This window comes from Azolla caroliniana, unplaced genomic scaffold, assembly GCF_043228905.1.
Source record: "Azolla caroliniana isolate FFs.n. ecotype wild unplaced genomic scaffold, voAzoCaro1.0.p SCAF_9, whole genome shotgun sequence".
NCBI lineage: Eukaryota > Viridiplantae > Streptophyta > Polypodiopsida > Salviniales > Salviniaceae > Azolla > Azolla caroliniana.
The window spans coordinates 2,709,819-2,726,646 of NW_028230444.1; the positions used below are offsets into that span (position 1 = coordinate 2,709,819).

The window sequence follows — 16,828 nt, forward strand, 5'->3', positions numbered from 1 at the left end:
CATCAACCTAACAAAGGTCACTTTGAGTGTATTGTACAATATAATCATGTTAACCAACATTGATATGTATATCAAATTGGACAAACTTAAGAATGTAAAGAGGGATAGGTAAGATAAAAACCCAAAGTATGTTTCCATTACTTTGGTACAAGGGGTAATGAAAGCTGTAGTTGAGAATATATGGGTTTAGGGTATATGATAATTTCTACTTGTGTTATAACCTTTTCTCTAGTCTCAATGGTTGAATATAGCGATGTGATGGAAATTGATATTAGCCATTAGAATACAACATTGAAATTTCATCGACATTTTGTCGCGTACCTCATTACAAAATAACATGCTTGAGTTATGAAGCTACGTTTCTACAACAACCGAAATCGTCACCGACTTGGCTTTGCCAAGGGCTTGTTAACACGTAGTTATGATATTAGCACAAAACAAAAAACCTTGATGTCCGCAATAACACCATCTCGAACGAACGTGCGATTTGCATAGTTTTTGATACACTTTGTAAAAGGTGGTGGTGGCCCTTGTGAGGGAAGTCTCTTGCAAAATGCGTTGCGTGGGAAGGGGCTCTATCAGCCGCGACCACATGTGGGGGTCCGGTGAAGGAGCCCGGACAAGTGTGAAACCGGACATCAGTATGAAGCCGGACATTATATTACTTCGTCTGTGTACAGTTTATAATCAGTTCGCTTCTCTCTCTGTCTCTCTCTTTCTGTCTCTGTCTCTGTCTCTGTCTCTCTTACTGCCTATCCTTCGATCTCTGTCTGAAACTCTGTCTTTGCAAACCCTAAACGCGAATTCTCGCTTCTCGGAAGGACCGCGAAACCCTAAGGTCCTCTCCGCTTGACAACCGCCTCAAACACTGCAATTGTTTTCTCGCGAAAAAGTTCTCTGCTTGAGAACAAGAGGCAAACCCTAAACTTTCTCTCTCTGAGAGAAACCCCCCACCAAAACTCCAAACCCTAAACCGTTAATTTTTTTTACCCCTACGGGGGAAGGGGTAAATCCGAAACACTTCAACTCTAACGTTCTCTGTGAGAACCCAAAAACGTTTCCATGGACTCTTCTTGTTTTCCGCCAGGAGAACTCAACCCTTACCAACAACAACAGAAGCAACAACAATTTCAACAGGAGGAACACCAGTACCCTGCCTCCGACATCAGTTACCAATCTGGGTATATTTCTTCTTCGCAACAATTCAATGAGCAGCAAATGCATCATCAACCACAAAATCATGCCTTTGATCATCCACCTAAGACCGTTAATGATAATAATAACATGGTCAATCAATCCTATGGCTATGATTATGGAAATCAGCAAATTGGTGGCGGTGATGGTGTAGCTCCAAATGCTGTTCATCAATCCTATGGTTATGAATATGGAAATATTCCAAATAATGATGTTGGGGGAGGATCTAGATATGTTTATGAGCATTCTGGATACGGTTGTGAACAAGCTCCAAATTCTGATCCGTTGTTGTATAAGAAGGAAAATATTGATTATTATCAACAGCAAAAAGCAGACTCGGGGTATCAAGGGTCAAAAACTGAGTCCTTATATGGTTATCGGCATGAAACTCAAGGAGAAAGCTTGGAAGTACCCATAAGGGACAGCAAACATGGGGTTGATTCGGTAGGATCAGTTGTTAATGTTTGGGGAAGTGAAACTTCTGTGGAGAGAGAAGGATTTGGTGGATGGATTTCGGAAGGAGGGGCACAAGATCAAGATCATATTACTAAGCCTAAAGATAGAGAAGAAGTACAAGAAGCTCCTTCTGGTGTTGGAGGTTGGATCAGTGAAGTGCAAGAGCATGGATTACATGGCATAAATGGTAGTGGTGATGGTGATAACAGTAAGGAAGGGATCACATCGAAGGCAAATGGCTCTAATGATGGATCTGGTCAGTTGGATAACTTATATATTCAGTCCCAATCTGCAAATCTATCACACAATGATGGATCCGAAGACAAAGGAAGGAAGAGAAGAAGCCGATGGGAACCTCAACAAGAAGGAGACACGGAGGAAAGCAACACATCTGAATCAAGTGGTAGGAGGAGGAAATCCCGGTGGTCTGCAGAAGAACCAAAACCACTTCTTGCTCAAATTCAATTGCCTGATTTTGTGAAGGAGCTAACAGGAGGAATGGAACTTGATCCCGAAGTTCAAGCCTTGAATATTAAGCTGTTGGATATCAATAGGAGACTCCAAACTGGTCAAGTGCTTGATGATAGGGAGGACGGGAATAGGTCACCATCTCCTGAACCTATCTATGATAATATGGGCATTCGGGTGAATACAAGAGAATTTAGAGCTCGCGAGAGAATGACTCGAGAGAGGCAAGAGGTGATTTCTGAATTGATCAAGCGGAATCCAGCCTTCAAGCCACCTGCTGATTATAGACCACCAAAATTGTACAAAAAGCTTTTCATCCCCGTGAAAGATTTTCCGGGTTATAACTTCATAGGTCTTATCATTGGACCCCGTGGGAACACCCAAAAGAGAATGGAGAGAGAGACAGGTGCAAAGATAGTGATAAGAGGTAAGGGTTCCGCCAAGGAGGGGAGGTTACCTCAAAAGAGAGATATGCGCCCTGATCCTGGGGAAAATGAAGATTTGCATGTCTTAGTTGAAGCTGATAATCAAGAAGCTCTAGAGAAGGCTGCGGGGATGGTAGAAAAGTTACTTATGCCAGTTGATGAAGGATTAAATGAGCATAAGAGGGCTCAATTAAGGGAGCTGGCTGCCCTTAATGGTACAATTCGTGATGATGAGATCTGTCGACTTTGTGGAGAACCTGGTCACAGGCAATATGCATGTCCCTCTCGGAATTCCACATTTAAAAGTGATGTGGTATGTAGAATATGTGGTGATGGTGGTCATCCCACTATTGATTGCCCTGTGAAGGGTTCAAGTCCAAGCAAGATGGATGATGAATATAAGAATTTCTTGGCAGAGCTTGGGGGTGGTCTCGATTCTGCCAATAGATCAGGTGGAGGTGATGCAGGACAAAGTCATCAGATGGGTCCCACATTGTCACTCACAGGCCCACCTGGTGCTACTTCTTCATGGGCAGGCAATGGAGGGTCTATTTCACGACCTGGATTGGGTTCCAATCCTCTTCAACCAGGATCTAGGTTCAATAAAGATGGTGATGATCATAACCTATATGTGGGTTACCTCCCTCAAACAGTAGATGACGATGCACTGATTAAGCTTTTCTCTCCTTTCGGTAAAATCGAGGATGTGAAGCTAATCAAGGACAGGATGACGGGGATAAGCAAGGGGTATGGGTTTGTGAAATTTGCTGATGTATCAATGGCAACAGTTGCAGTGCAGCATATGAATGGGTATAGGTTGGATGGGAAAGTATTGGCAGTAAGAATTGCTGGGAAGCCTCCGGGTCCAGGTACTATACCCAGTGTCCAACAAGGCTATCCTCCCCAACCACAGCCTCATCCACAATCACAGTCACAACCAGTAGCACAGCCACAGATCCCAAATCAGACTCTTGGTCCGCCAGGTGGTGGTTTTATGCGACCTCCTCCACCATGGAATTCAACTCAGACATCACCTTTCCAACCTGGACCACCTGGAGGCCCACAGGTACCATACCCACCTTATGGAGGCCACTATCCAACACCTATGGGACCTTCGTCGGCTCCCCCTGGCGTATCTCCTCAAGGACCTCCTGGAGGAGGTATGCAAGGGCCACCGATCCACAGTATGCCCATGATGCCTAGACCAATGGGTTTTGGTCCTGGTAGTGGTCCACCTCAACAAGGACCTCCTGGTGCTTTTCCTCCATATCCTCCGAATCCTTCTTTTGGTGGTTATTATGGTGCTCCTCCAAATTCTATGCCCCTTCCGAGTGGTGGTGGTGGGCCTCCTCCTTGGGCAATACCTCCTGGTGGTAGTAGTGTAGCACCACCTCCATGGACAACTGGAGTCTCTAATGCTTCTCCTCCTCCATGGGCAACAGGCAGTAACACTACTCCAACTTCAGCCCCCTCTACCCAACAGCCCCAGGGTGAGGGTGTGGAGTCTGAATATGAAAAATTCATGTCTGAGATGGGACGGTGAAGTGACAGGTATTTAATCTGCCTTACAGAGATTTCTAACTTATAATTGTTTTTGTTAGCTTCTAATGTACGTTTTCGTGCTAACATCTAAGAATTGTAAAATCTTCTAAACAACAGTTGTATGTGTTCTTTTAAGGCCTTAAAAATCGGATGTATGTTGTATGTTTTAAAGCTAACATAGTAAGATTGTTCAAACATGAAGATTTTTTGCAACTGATAATTTAGCTTCTCATGTGTCAGTAAATAATTACATAGTAAAGTGATTTAAACATTAGATTGTAGTTTCATATTCATTGATTTTTCTGGGTCAAGTCAACTACTAATTTTTGTGCTAAAGCCAAATCTGAGATATATAGTGAAAACATCTACAGCGGTATAGCGGAGAGTATAATCCTTACATTTTCAGGGTTAACTTGTAGTATATGCGACATGTGCTCATACTAATACACTAATACAGTAAAGTCATCCAAACCTGAGCTGGGTTATTGTACTTCTTGAATATTTGAGGTTAACTTATAATGTATGTGTTAATGCTAACATCAACTTATAAAAACATGAGATATGGTTTATAATTCAGATATTTTTATATGACATGTAATTGAGTTTGTTATCCTTAGATTCTGTGTAATGTATGTATTAATCCTAACACAGGACAGTCATAGATTGTGTAGTATACTTTATGTGTTAATGCTAACATAAAATGTTCAGTATAGTGAAGTCATTCAGACATAAAATTTAATTCTCAGATGTAACTTATGCATGAATGCTAGCATATACTAAAGTCATTCAAACAATAGATGGAATTGTTAAGGTTAACTTATAATGTGCAAATTCAACATTGTTAAGTCATTCAAATATGAGATGAGCAGTTTCCATAGTTCGGCATAGTTGTGTGATGCTTTAGCTGTGCATGACAAATTGATTTTCTCGTAGGTGGAATGCCGGAGAATCAAAAGCTAACATGGTTTGAATGGTGTTTTACACATTGGCTGGCAGGTTGAAGCAGTTCTGCTCTTGACTTATCTGTTGTAGAGTCTGAATTGAGACATGCTAATCTTTTAATTGATAGCAGAGAATATTTGTGCAAAGAGAAACTGAGAGCAATCTACACTGATAGTGGGTTTATTCTTCTGAATTCTGTTCTATGACATACTTAACACTTTTGTTTTTGTCTTTTCGTGTGAAGTCCAGAGACTAATGCTTGATCTGTATCTTGCATCCAACAGCGTATCATAATTGTCAGTTTGGAGGCTTCTAATCATTGGCTGATTGATGGTTTATTAAATTTTATGGTGGTTATGTTAAATTTATGAAGTTTTCTAGTCTTATTATACTGACCAGTTATCATAGTTTTTGTGTTGGTTCTAATGTCTTTTTTACAAGTATCGAAGCTCATTCTTGTTTTCATTTCAGATGTTTTGGGTATTATTTTCTGCAGGGTTTGCACAAGGTGTGGCGTGTCACGAGTGTATATTTCGATTAACTTTTTTATTTTGTTTACTAAAACTGCTTTTCTTTCTTAGAGTCAAAGATATGACAGGTTTATGGAGTTGTATATAGGTAGGTAGGTAGCTCGATGTTTTTCTAAACGGGGTCAATTTATTTAAATGAATTTAATTTCCTGGTTTTAAAATAATTGGTAGTAGCAGTACACGTCTCAGGTAATCTATATCTAAGCACTTGACTAACATTAATATAGAAGCTTGCAAATTTTAGATTTGTGACTTGATTGCAGGAAATGTGGGGCTTGATGAGATATGTGAATAAAACAATTTTTATGATTGTAGGTGTTTATTTGTCCTTGAAAACAAAAACAAAGCTTAGTCCTAAAAAATTAGCTGCTGCATCAGATGTGTTTTTGTATGATGTCGAGAATGCCACTCTAACATGTATGGCTGTGTGTTGTTAGAAAGCATTGCCATCGAATACTTGTTGGGTTATCTATGTACACTATGATCGAAACAAAAAAAGCTTGGATGAAGCATACTATGCTGTAAGTGGAAACATGTTTCCATTCGGTGTTACAATTTTGCCCAGGTGGTCATAGATTATGTTTTCTTTTAATCCCCAAAGTTTGTGGGTAGGGAGAAAAGACCATGCAGATATCCAAAGTTAGAAAGAATTGCCATGGAATAGTCGTTGGGTTATCTATGTACACTCTGATCACAAAAAAAGCTTGGATGAATAAGGGTGGAAACATGTTTTCGTTTGGTATTACAAGCCCCCCCAGGTGGTAGATCATATTTTCTAATTCCCGCAAGTTTGTGGGTAGGGAGGAAAGACTCTGCAGATATCCAAAGTTAGGATATAACATTATAAGATTCTATATGTGAAAGCTGGATTGTATGTTAAGACAGTAATACAAGTATTTCCGATTCTTAGTTGTTTCGTCTTGGAAATGCATTTAGAATTGGTAGTGGGCATCCATTCATCTTCACAGCTGAATGTCTTGAAAGAGATAATAGGTAGCTATCATTTTTTGTTGCTTGAGCTCCCTACTTTCAATCAACCGTTTACTAGCATCTTCTAGTTTCAAACTTTAATGTTTCTCATGTCCACCAAATAAATTAATAGATATTATTATTATTATGTTATGACTTGCTTCTCATGGAAAGTAGTTTCTTGATCAGAATTATTCCTGAATCACATCCACATATGCAACGTCTCTATCATCTTATTAATGTTGCTAGAGTTTTAACTTCCGGATACAAGCAATCTCTTGACATTACAAGGGACGGTTTATTTCTTTTTAAAGTAAACACTACATGTGTTTTGCGTGTCATAGAAGGGAATTGCGAAGAAGTGATAAATTATAATAAGAGAAGTGAAGTTTGGTTTCATTACTAATGCTAAAAGGTGTTGCAAAGCTGTGATTGTCTCACTTTTGTAGGCAATTGAGACATTTTACAATTGATACTTTTTGTATAATGTATAGCATATCACAGCATGATTCCCTTGACAGCTTGATGTTAATGAGGGTATTTTCTCTCTTGTACCCCACTGAAGCGTGTTTTGCTCATTATTTGAAAAGTGGAACAATATGGCAGTGGTGCCATTTTCCGTTCTTGACCTTTCATGTATGGCTGAAAAGCTAGTTTCCAACATGAGTGTCGATCAGTCACTGTCTAGGTTGAAAGTCTCATGCTCTACTTCATTATCTACAGTAAATTTTTGTTGGTCCATATGTGGACTTTCAAAGTTCATGGAAAGCAATAAAAATGCATTGAATGTTATAAACACGTGTTACGATGTCAATTTAGTAAGACTTCCCTGCACATTTGGAATGACCATCAAGTCAGATAAATCAATTGAGTGGTTGATTATGAACTCGCAATACTGAATTTCCCTGTAAATCAACTTCAAGTATTCTGTTTGATGGTAAAACACTCTTTTAGAGGACCCAGTTGTACACATTTGTAGGGCGTGAGACACAAGCACAAATGAATTTCCACACCCAATTGTCACCCATTTATCTCTGATGAAGAATCTTGGTTTAGAAAGATACTGAATTTCCTTGTAAACCCATTTCAAGTATTCTGTTTGATGGGAAAACGTCCTTGTAGAGGACCTGGATCTATACATTTGTAGAGATGAAGTGTTTTGGTTTAGAAAGATATTGAATATGATCTGTAAGGGTGCATTGTCGTGAATCCATCTCTATGACGAAGTTCCAAATACATGCCTGAAATTAATGTGATACTATGAGAAAATGTCACAAAAGAAGGATACATAAATGCATAGAACGTAATATTCGTGTTCGTGCAAGCATTCCAACGTTTGGAAACGAACACGTTTGAAATGGGAAAAATACGTGCTCCTTTCTTTTTTCTTTTGTTTCATTTATTACTATTACAATTTAGCTCACCCTTGTAGTAAAGAGTCATGCTATTGTTGTCTATGTCTTGGGTTTGATTCCCAATTTTCTCATCTCTCTCTCTCTCTCTCTCTCTCATATTAGTATCATGTCATAGCAAAATTTTATTAGTATTATAATAGTTTTTTCTTTTATTTTTTTGTGGTAAGTTGTTAGTGGTAAGTTGTTGTGCTACTATTACTTGTGTCTTGGGTTTGATTCCTAACTTTTGCATATCCTCTTATTAGTGTCATGGCAAAATTTTATGTTAGTGTCATGTTCCTTTTTCTTTCTTTTTTTCTTTATTTCTTATTAGAAATTAGGTCACCCTAGTGGTAACTTGTTATGGTAATACTGCTTATGTCATGTTTTCTTCATATTCTCAAATATACGTTTTATGAGTTTTTGAACGTTTGATTATAATTTATAATGACATATTTTGAGTCGATCTCTGTAGTTCATACTCATTTTTTTGTAAAGTTCTAAAATGAGGATGATAGAGATGTCTTGATTTGCATCCCAAAATTATGCATGTGATACAATGCAAATATTGCAACCATACGTATGTTGGTGGTTCACAATGGATTAGAGTCCACTTATTAGGATAGAGAGTGAATCAATATATAATATAGACCCTAGTCAATCCAATCCAACTTTGAGATGATTTACCATACACGTTTGATTGAATCATTGTCGAATGCGAATGCACGTATGATACGTATGGTTCATTCTATGCATAAAGGTATTAAGGTTTTTAGATAAATACATTAGGAGCTCCTTTGAAAAAGTGTTTGCTAATAGACCAAGGTTAACCCTAAACAAGCTAATGTATTTAAATGTGCATCTAGCCACACAAGATCTTATAATATTCTTAAACAAACAACAAGCTACACCTTCTCAAACACTTTTTCAAAATGTAAAATCATTCTTACAAGAATCAAGATTTATTTTATGAGGATAAAATTATTCTTCCATGAGATCAATCGTTCTTTACTAGAGTCTAGGATACGCAAGTCGCAATGTAATTAGCATGTATTGTAATAAATGTAAAATTTAGCATTGTGATTTCAACAATGATAGGGATTATTATTAGTGCTAATTATAGCAATTAACAATCATGATTATTAGTTTGAAATTATGATTAGTGATAATTAAAATTTATAATTATTATTTTATATAGTAAAAGTTAATTGCACATGTTTGTTACTCTAATTACACCACTATACACTATATTAGTGAGAACGATGTTAGGTTTTCGCATCAGTTATCTTTGGATGAATGACCTATTCAAATGTGCATGTTCTCTAATTGCATCTCTCTTCAGGAATGTTGTGATGTCACTAATGATTGTTCTTTTGTAATAAGTTCAAAATTTCTTCAAACTATATGGGGGTATAGACCAATATTACCCTTACTCGGAGTAATTTGGGTATGTTCCCTATACAAAGAAAACTAAAATAATACTTTCATACAATAATTCCTTACGTTTTTGAATTTGCACAATCTATGAAGATAGGATATGATAGAATTTGCAATGCTTGTACCGATAGCAATGACTACATATTTATCCAATGGGTTTTCATTTCAACATTCTTGTTGAATGTGTATATGTAACTATTTGAGAAGATTATAGGACTAAACTGGTCCTCCTTTCTTGCACTGCTTTAAAAACTATATATTCTTCTTATTAATAACATAGGTATCTAGCTTTAGAAGTTAGATTTGTTTGGACACAATTCACACCTTCCAAGAGGTTATATTCGTTTATTAATGTGGGGTCAAATTTCAACAAGACAATCATGAACTCATATTCACACATGCACTTTGTACTTTAAGCAAGAGAAGGGAGACATTCAAAAGAAGCAAGACCTTATTTTCAATCATGATATCAACACATGTACTTTATGTTAGAGATTTGAGATGCTCTAAGGATACCCACATTTCTTTGACGATCATGAGAGCTCCTTCGGAAACGAAAAAAGAAAAAGTGGAAAAACTCAAAGAGAAAAGACAAAGATGTCCAAAACTCGAGGAGATAATGCATAATGTGGAAGGAGATGTTTGTTGAGGATGAACAAGCAATTGTCTATTTCACCACTGACATGGGTAGTTAATTTTATGTAACGTAACGTTTGTAGAATCGAATGTGAATATCGTCTTCTCGAAGAGATTTCCAAAAAAAGATATCCAATCATTAATGTAAACAATTTACAAAGCTTTGATTCCTATGTGATTGGCAGAGAAACAACCATTGTGGTGGCTGAAAGTGCGGAAAAGGAGTGCCATTCTTCGAGGTCATAAGTGGAGTAGCTGGCCACAAAGTAAGAAACTGATGGCATAGAGCAACTTTATAATCAGAATCTCCAACAATACAATCCCCATTGACCCTTCAACGTATGAACCATGTCTAACCAAATAATTTTTAGCAATTTAGTTGGTGAGGCTCTAACTTGATAAAAAACGAGAGAGCATCCATCCTTCCAAGTGTAATATGCAGTAGTACTACTCAGTATCTCCCATAATGGTTGTATCTCCTTCCTTATCCCTAAAAATCGCATAGACAATAATGGAAAGTACACGGACACTTCTAGATTTGGTGTGAAAACCAAGGTCCATAGATTTAGCGTCGTAATGGAAAATAGATCCATTTACTTGCAAAGATATTAATTTTTTCCAATATTTTGTATAGTTGGGAAGACATGTGATATCAGATAGACAAGATGTGTTACCAATTGCATTTTAATATTGGAGTCAAGAGGATATTACTCCAAAGTTTCTTGCTAAGTTCGAGGTTAACCTATGGACTATGTCAAATATTGTATGTACAGTGGCTACTTGTGCATCGAGCCTTGCCTATTGGCACATGGCTACGTAAGATGGGTGTATCCTCTAATTGTGCTTACTATCATTTACGACCTAAATGTCAAAAACATTGTCTATGGGACTGCATTGAGTCTCAATTGGTATGGCAATGCCTCCTTAGAATATTTGGTAACTACTTTCCCCCATTGGTATTACATGGGGCATGGTGGTTTAGCGTTGCTCGTCCACTCTATTTTCCATCTACTCAAAGAGCTTAGTTGATATGGTGATATGTTTTCACACAAGAAGGCACGTGACCATGATGTTTTGCCAAGCCTAACATCCCAACATAACATTCATTTTCTATGACTCGATCACACAATACACTCTATACCCTAAACCCTAAACTCTAGAATACCGTTGTGCATTGTTCTTTATGCTTCGAAATTCTTGGAGATGCACAACCTTGATCAACTTGTAGGTGTGCGATGGAGAATGGATACAGGAGGGCACATTTCATCCATAATGCATGCTTAAATCTACGTGTATGCATCTGTACTTATTTATATGTATATGTGTACATATGACTTATAATGCATGTGCATGTGCATGTGTATTTATATGTATATGTATATCAGTATATGTATTATGTATATGTATGTATATGTGTAGTGTATGTGTTATGAATTATGTATATGATGTGAGTAAGGAATAGGGTTATTTCCGGAAATAAACAAAATATGGGGTCATGTTTCGGAAATATGACATTCAGAAAGAGGTTTCTCACAGAGAGAGAGAGAGAGAGAGAGAGAGAGAGTAACGTGGCGCCAAGACTGCCCGAGAGAGCATGAGAGCACACAGAGAGATCAGACAGGCGAAATGCCAGAGGTCATGAATTTCAGCGAAGAGAAGACACGATTCGGATCATGATTAATCAGTAATGCTCTCCCCCCTTTCTGTTGCTCTGATTTGACTTCATTATTAACTAATTAAGCTTTCCCTTGTACAATTCTACTGGCCGATTTACACAGATCTTAAGGGGAAAACGAAACATTTCAATTCTTTCAATATATCTGAAGATCGCCATCAGCATACGAGAAAAACAGTAACCGATTCCAATACAGTTTCTATTTAACCTTCCATATTCATTAAAACTTCACTGGAAGTTTTCCTTCCATTGCTGTGAATTCACTGCAATGCTGTGGAACGCATAAGAAAATGCATCGTTGTTTTCATCATCACATTCGAGAAGGATGCTAAGTAGAAAAATGTTTCATTTATTTCATATTCATCAGCTTTATTATATTCAAGCCTTTCGTTCAAGTTTCCGTTAAATTTACACAGATTGTATTGAATCAGATAAGAGAATAGTATTTCTTCACCATTACCGTCAACAATCTCCGCGTTTAAAGCTTGGATTATAGTTTCCTATAATCCACCATCACTGCAATGCTGTCTAAACAGGTAAGGTAAAATGCGTACATAATTACATAAAATGTATCACCGTCATCAGTTTCCATTAAATTATCTATTATAGCTTTCTATTGGATATTTCAATTCTACACATTTTCCCTGCGTGATCATAGAGACAAATACTGTTTACACAGATAAGGAAATGCGTCCACCCTTGCATAATCTTCATCATCTGCGTCCATTAACGCTTTGATTCCAACTTCCTTCCTTCATCGATGCCATGATGCCTAAACAGGTAAAAGATGCTTCATTTATTTCATAATCCGCTTCGCCAGTTTCCATTAAATATCCGATAATAGTTCCTATTAAAGCTTCATTCAATGGTCGCTTCAATAATCCTGTCTAAACCCGTGAGTGGGGGATTCTTTCATTAAACTCCATCACCATCACCATCACCAGCTTCTATGAAAGCTTCTTGTCAATAAGGTCTTCCAATAAATTCCGATATGCAATGCTGCAGGTGAGGAAATGCTTCATTCGTTTTGTCGTCATGATCACCAGTTTAAACAGCAATGGCAAGGTAGGGTTTCTAATAATATGTGGCGGTAAACTAGGAAAGGTCTGGGATCAAAGAAAAATACTTTCGATTATCCATGGAAGATCACAACGAGTTCTATCACAAGTGGAGAAGCAAGACAAGCAACGATGGATCTGACACTCCACTTAAGTGATGAACTTCTCTTAAGGATCTTATCTATCGTTAAACCTAATTATGCGTCTCCATATCCATATTATGCACTAGTCTGCAAGCGATGGCTTAACTTGAATGGACGTCTTCGGACTTCCATTAAACTTCTCGATTGGACCTTTCTTGAAAATGGACGTATGGAAAGCAGGTTCCCTAACCTCACAGACATAGATCTTACGCCTGCTTGTCTCTCTTCCATGGATATAAACCATGATTTCTGCAATATTTTGCTAGCCCTAGGCCCTAATTCTCTGAGCATCCATTTAGAACCTTCTGCGTTTGATTCTCCATCGATTGAACGGTATATCAAGAAGAAGAAAATCTTGTTGTCTAGATTCGATGAAGGTCTGAAGCTTCTGGCAAAAACTTTCCCAGATCTGCAGCGACTTCGTGTTATGGACGTGAGAAAACCTGGTGTAGATTATTATGAAGCTTTCGGCTGTGGTGCTTGGTTACCTCTCGATGATTCTGGTTCCGATACAAAAAATAAGGAACGGAAAGAGATAACTGATTCTACTAATTTTTCAGATAGAGGTGATGACAACGAAGAATTTATAACCCTATATGGTGATGGTCAGGATGCCATGAAGGATGTAACTAGGTTTATTCCCATAGATAAAGAAGAATGCTACAATGAGAACACCACGAAAGCTGAAAATGTTGATTTCATCGATGATGATGGCTATGGTGAATACGGCCTCTCTTATGTTGCTCAAACATGCACGAATCTCCAAGAATTGGAGTTTCATCACTGCACAGACATGTCATTTCATGGTATCTCAGCATGTAAAAACCTACAGATTATGAGAATTATTGGCTCTGTGAGTAGTTACAGTTACTCCACCATCACTGACATTGGCCTAACTATTCTTGCAAGGAATTGCAATCGCCTCGTGAAGCTAGAACTGAATGGTTGTGAAGGTAGTTATGATGGGATAGCTGCCATAGGCCAGTGCTGTGTGATGTTAGAAGAGCTAACCATTTCCAACCATGGCTTTTACGAAGGATGGAGCGCTGGCCTCGTCCTCTGTAGCTGCCTAAAGACTCTCAGATTAGAGAATTGTAAGCACATCGATCATGATCCACGACCTTCAGAGAATCTCGGGTATTGTATAGCATTGGATAACTTGCAGCTAGTGAGGTGTAACCTCAGAGATGAAAATGGATTCCATGGCCTCATGATGTTAAGCATGAACATCCGCCAGCTCATGATTGAAGACTGTTGGGGGCTGAATGATGAAATATTTAGTTTTGCAGCAACATGCAGGTAAAGAACGAAAATAAGTATTATGAGCATCAAACACATGAGTGAATCTAGCGTCATAGGGAGTATGCAGGTAAAGGAAGACCATAAGTATTCTGAGGATACACGAGTGAAACTAGTGTAATATAGAGCGTGTATAAATCAAATGTATGTATGCATTGGGGCTTCTCACTTGATTGTATGATCTGGACGCTTGAGTCATATAATATTTATATAAAATGTGTATAAATGTCATTCATTGGGTTTTCTCATTTGATCGTATCATATGAAGGCTACAGTCATACGAAGCATGTATAGAACGTATTTATTCTTTGGGGGCTTCTCACTTGATTGTATGATCTGGAGGCTTGAGTCATATAATATTTATATAAAATGTGTATAAATGTCATTCATTAGGTTTTCTCATTTTATCTTAATATCATATGAAGGCTACAGTCATACGAAGCATGTATAGAACGTATTTATTCTTTGGGGGCTCACAATTCATTGAATTATAATCTGAAGGCTAGAGTAATACATAGCTTGCATAGAATGTGTTTATTCCGAGAGGACTCCTCAATTCATTGTATTATCTGAAGGCTAGAGTAATTGAAAGCATGTATAGTATGTGTTTATTCCGAGGGGGCTCCTCATTTCATTGTACTTTATGAAGGCTAGAGCCATAGAGAGAATGTATAAAATGCAATTAGCCCTGGGGCTTCTCATTTGAGTGTAGTGTATGAAGGCTGTGGTCATACAAATTATGTATAAAACATATTTATTCATTGAGGTTGTATTTTATTTAGTCTAGAGACACGGTATCTATTTGTATTAAAGTGTGTATAAGTTTATCCATTTCGGTCATAGTTTGTAATAATATGTATAAATGTGTTCATTCGGGTATCTCGTTCAATTGTATTATATGCAGGTATATGAAATCTCTCTCTTTAGAAGGATGTTTGCCCCTCACAACAATGGGTTTAGAGAATGTAGTGTTGGCAAACAAGGAGCTTCAAGCTCTCAGGGTGATTTATTGCAGCAATATCAAAGACTCGGATGTAAGTGAAACTCTTGCTCTCCGAATCTACAACCTAAAGGAGCTCAAATGGCGACCTGATGTGAAACAGTTCCTCAAGACTAATCTCTTAGGAACTAATATAGGTCAGCATGGTGGCAAATTCTTTAAGAAATGGGGGCCCTAAAAGCAATTATGTCCCTTCAAAATAAAACGATTGTGACATTGCTAAAGAGAGGCCTATAGTAGTTAGTATTATGAGTCATGACAACAGAAATGAATGGTTTCATTATTCATGATTTCATTGATTCATCCACCCATTGGTGGGGGTTGAAAAATGAATTCTTTTTTGGATTTGTAACTCCATACAGCAACAAAAATGTGGGGCATCATTCCTTAGCCACATAATAAATGGATCCAGAAATCTTATTAAATTGTGTTCTAGGAATTTGGAGAGGTTTAAACTACTTAGAAATTGCTTTCAGAAGGCTAAATTCCAAGGTGTTTTTATTATTATCACCGATTTGCCTATCAGGAATGTTAAGGAAAGTTTAAAGATTAGCCCAAATTTTCAATAAATTTAAGGACTCATAAGGTATAAACTCACTCGATTATTTATACTTTTTGGAGGGTCCTGATTTTATTACTATGGATATCAAATTTCTAAATCCAAACCCTTTCTTGGCTACTTTTTAAAAGACACTTGTGACTTGATTATGTTTTGAGTGTTGTAATCTAGACCCAAACAAGTAACAAATAACCATCACCTCTCCCTCCCTCTCAAATCCTGAGGACATTGAAATATCATCATCGTCATCAAACCTCTCTTTCTCTCTCTTACATTGATGGAAGATGTAGATGTTGAAGTGTACAGTTGAGGACATACAAGAAAGAAATTCACAAAAGGCTGTATTTATTGGGCATTGAGCTCTGTTTATATTTATTTGCAAGCTTACTAATTACCCTACCTATTCTTATTGTATTTGGCTAACAGAACTTGTTAGGCTAAAAACTTTACATTGCTCTGTATTGCCATAGTGATGATTGCTAGTTCCTATTTTGCTGTAGACTGTGAACATATGTATTGAAAGTAAATCATATGATGGTACGAAGTAATCTGCCAGAAACTTTACCTTGCCTTGTGTTCTAACATCAATTTATTGTTTATTGAAATACTCACAAATATAACAGAACTTCGAGGTAAGAAGTAATCTGCCGAAAACTTTATTGCCACACACATTTGTTGTTTATTGAGATATTCGCTCACATTTCTTGTTCATTGAGATATTCACAAACATAACAACAGAACATCAGAGTTTGAAGGCTTTACTTGCCTTCTACCAATAGAGTCATTTCTAGTTCTTCATGAATCCAGCCTGATTTTGATGTACACTGTCATGATTTGTTCATAATGTAAATCATGTGGTAGTAACAAGAAAGAGGATGAAAACTGCACCTTACATTGTATTGGCAAATTCTCATTGTGAAGAGAGAAATGATGATGTTTTGATTCATATCAACAGTTCATCCAGATTTCTGATTGAAATAGAATCCACAATGTTTTCATTCAATGTTATAAAATCTACCTGGAGTTTATGCTCACAATGGCCAACCCACAACTGCCTCCCACAACCTTCCCTAGGCTCCTGACTAAATATTATGGACTCAA

General features: G+C 37.5%; 2 protein-coding genes across 5 annotated transcripts; both read left to right on the plus strand.

Moving 5' to 3' along the window:
- Positions 1 to 727: 727 nt before the first annotated feature.
- Positions 728 to 5,343, plus strand: LOC147859844 (uncharacterized). Of its 2 annotated transcripts, none has more exons than XM_087324762.1 (2): positions 728 to 4,094; positions 5,082 to 5,343. In XM_087324762.1, exon 1 carries the CDS (start codon positions 1,063 to 1,065, stop codon positions 4,084 to 4,086), a length of 3,024 nt encoding a protein of 1,007 aa, XP_087180888.1. In that variant the 5' UTR covers positions 728 to 1,062; the 3' UTR covers positions 4,087 to 4,094; positions 5,082 to 5,343. The 2 variants fall into 2 exon arrangements, with proteins under 2 accessions (XP_087180888.1, XP_087180887.1); XM_087324761.1 differs by having other exon boundaries at positions 729 to 4,094; positions 5,019 to 5,343.
- A 6,217-nt stretch (positions 5,344 to 11,560) lies between these two features.
- LOC147859845 (F-box protein At5g51370-like) lies at positions 11,561 to 15,589 on the plus strand. 3 transcript variants are annotated; one of them, XM_087325074.1, is made up of 6 exons: positions 11,561 to 11,677; positions 11,772 to 12,000; positions 12,085 to 12,209; positions 12,348 to 12,448; positions 12,674 to 14,168; positions 15,073 to 15,589. In XM_087325074.1, the coding sequence occupies exons 5-6, from the start codon at positions 12,859 to 12,861 to the stop codon at positions 15,344 to 15,346; spliced, it is 1,584 nt and encodes a 527-aa protein (XP_087181200.1). In that variant the 5' UTR covers positions 11,561 to 11,677; positions 11,772 to 12,000; positions 12,085 to 12,209; positions 12,348 to 12,448; positions 12,674 to 12,858; the 3' UTR covers positions 15,347 to 15,589. The 3 variants fall into 3 exon arrangements, with proteins under 3 accessions (XP_087181200.1, XP_087181199.1, XP_087181201.1); XM_087325073.1 differs by having other exon boundaries at positions 12,085 to 12,204; XM_087325075.1 differs by lacking the exon at positions 12,348 to 12,448 and having other exon boundaries at positions 12,085 to 12,204.
- Positions 15,590 to 16,828: the final 1,239 nt, after the last annotated feature.

Excerpts from the sequence above, each read along its gene's own strand:
- LOC147859844 (XM_087324762.1), top strand. The coding sequence starts at position 1,063 with ATGGACTCTTCTTGTTTTCCGCCAGGAGAACTCAACCCTTACCAACAA.
- LOC147859845 (XM_087325074.1), top strand. The coding sequence starts at position 12,859 with ATGGATCTGACACTCCACTTAAGTGATGAACTTCTCTTAAGGATCTTA. Across the intron at positions 14,169-15,072 it reads AGTTTTGCAGCAACATGCAG|GTATATGAAATCTCTCTCTT; the intron begins GTAAAGAACGAA and ends TATTATATGCAG.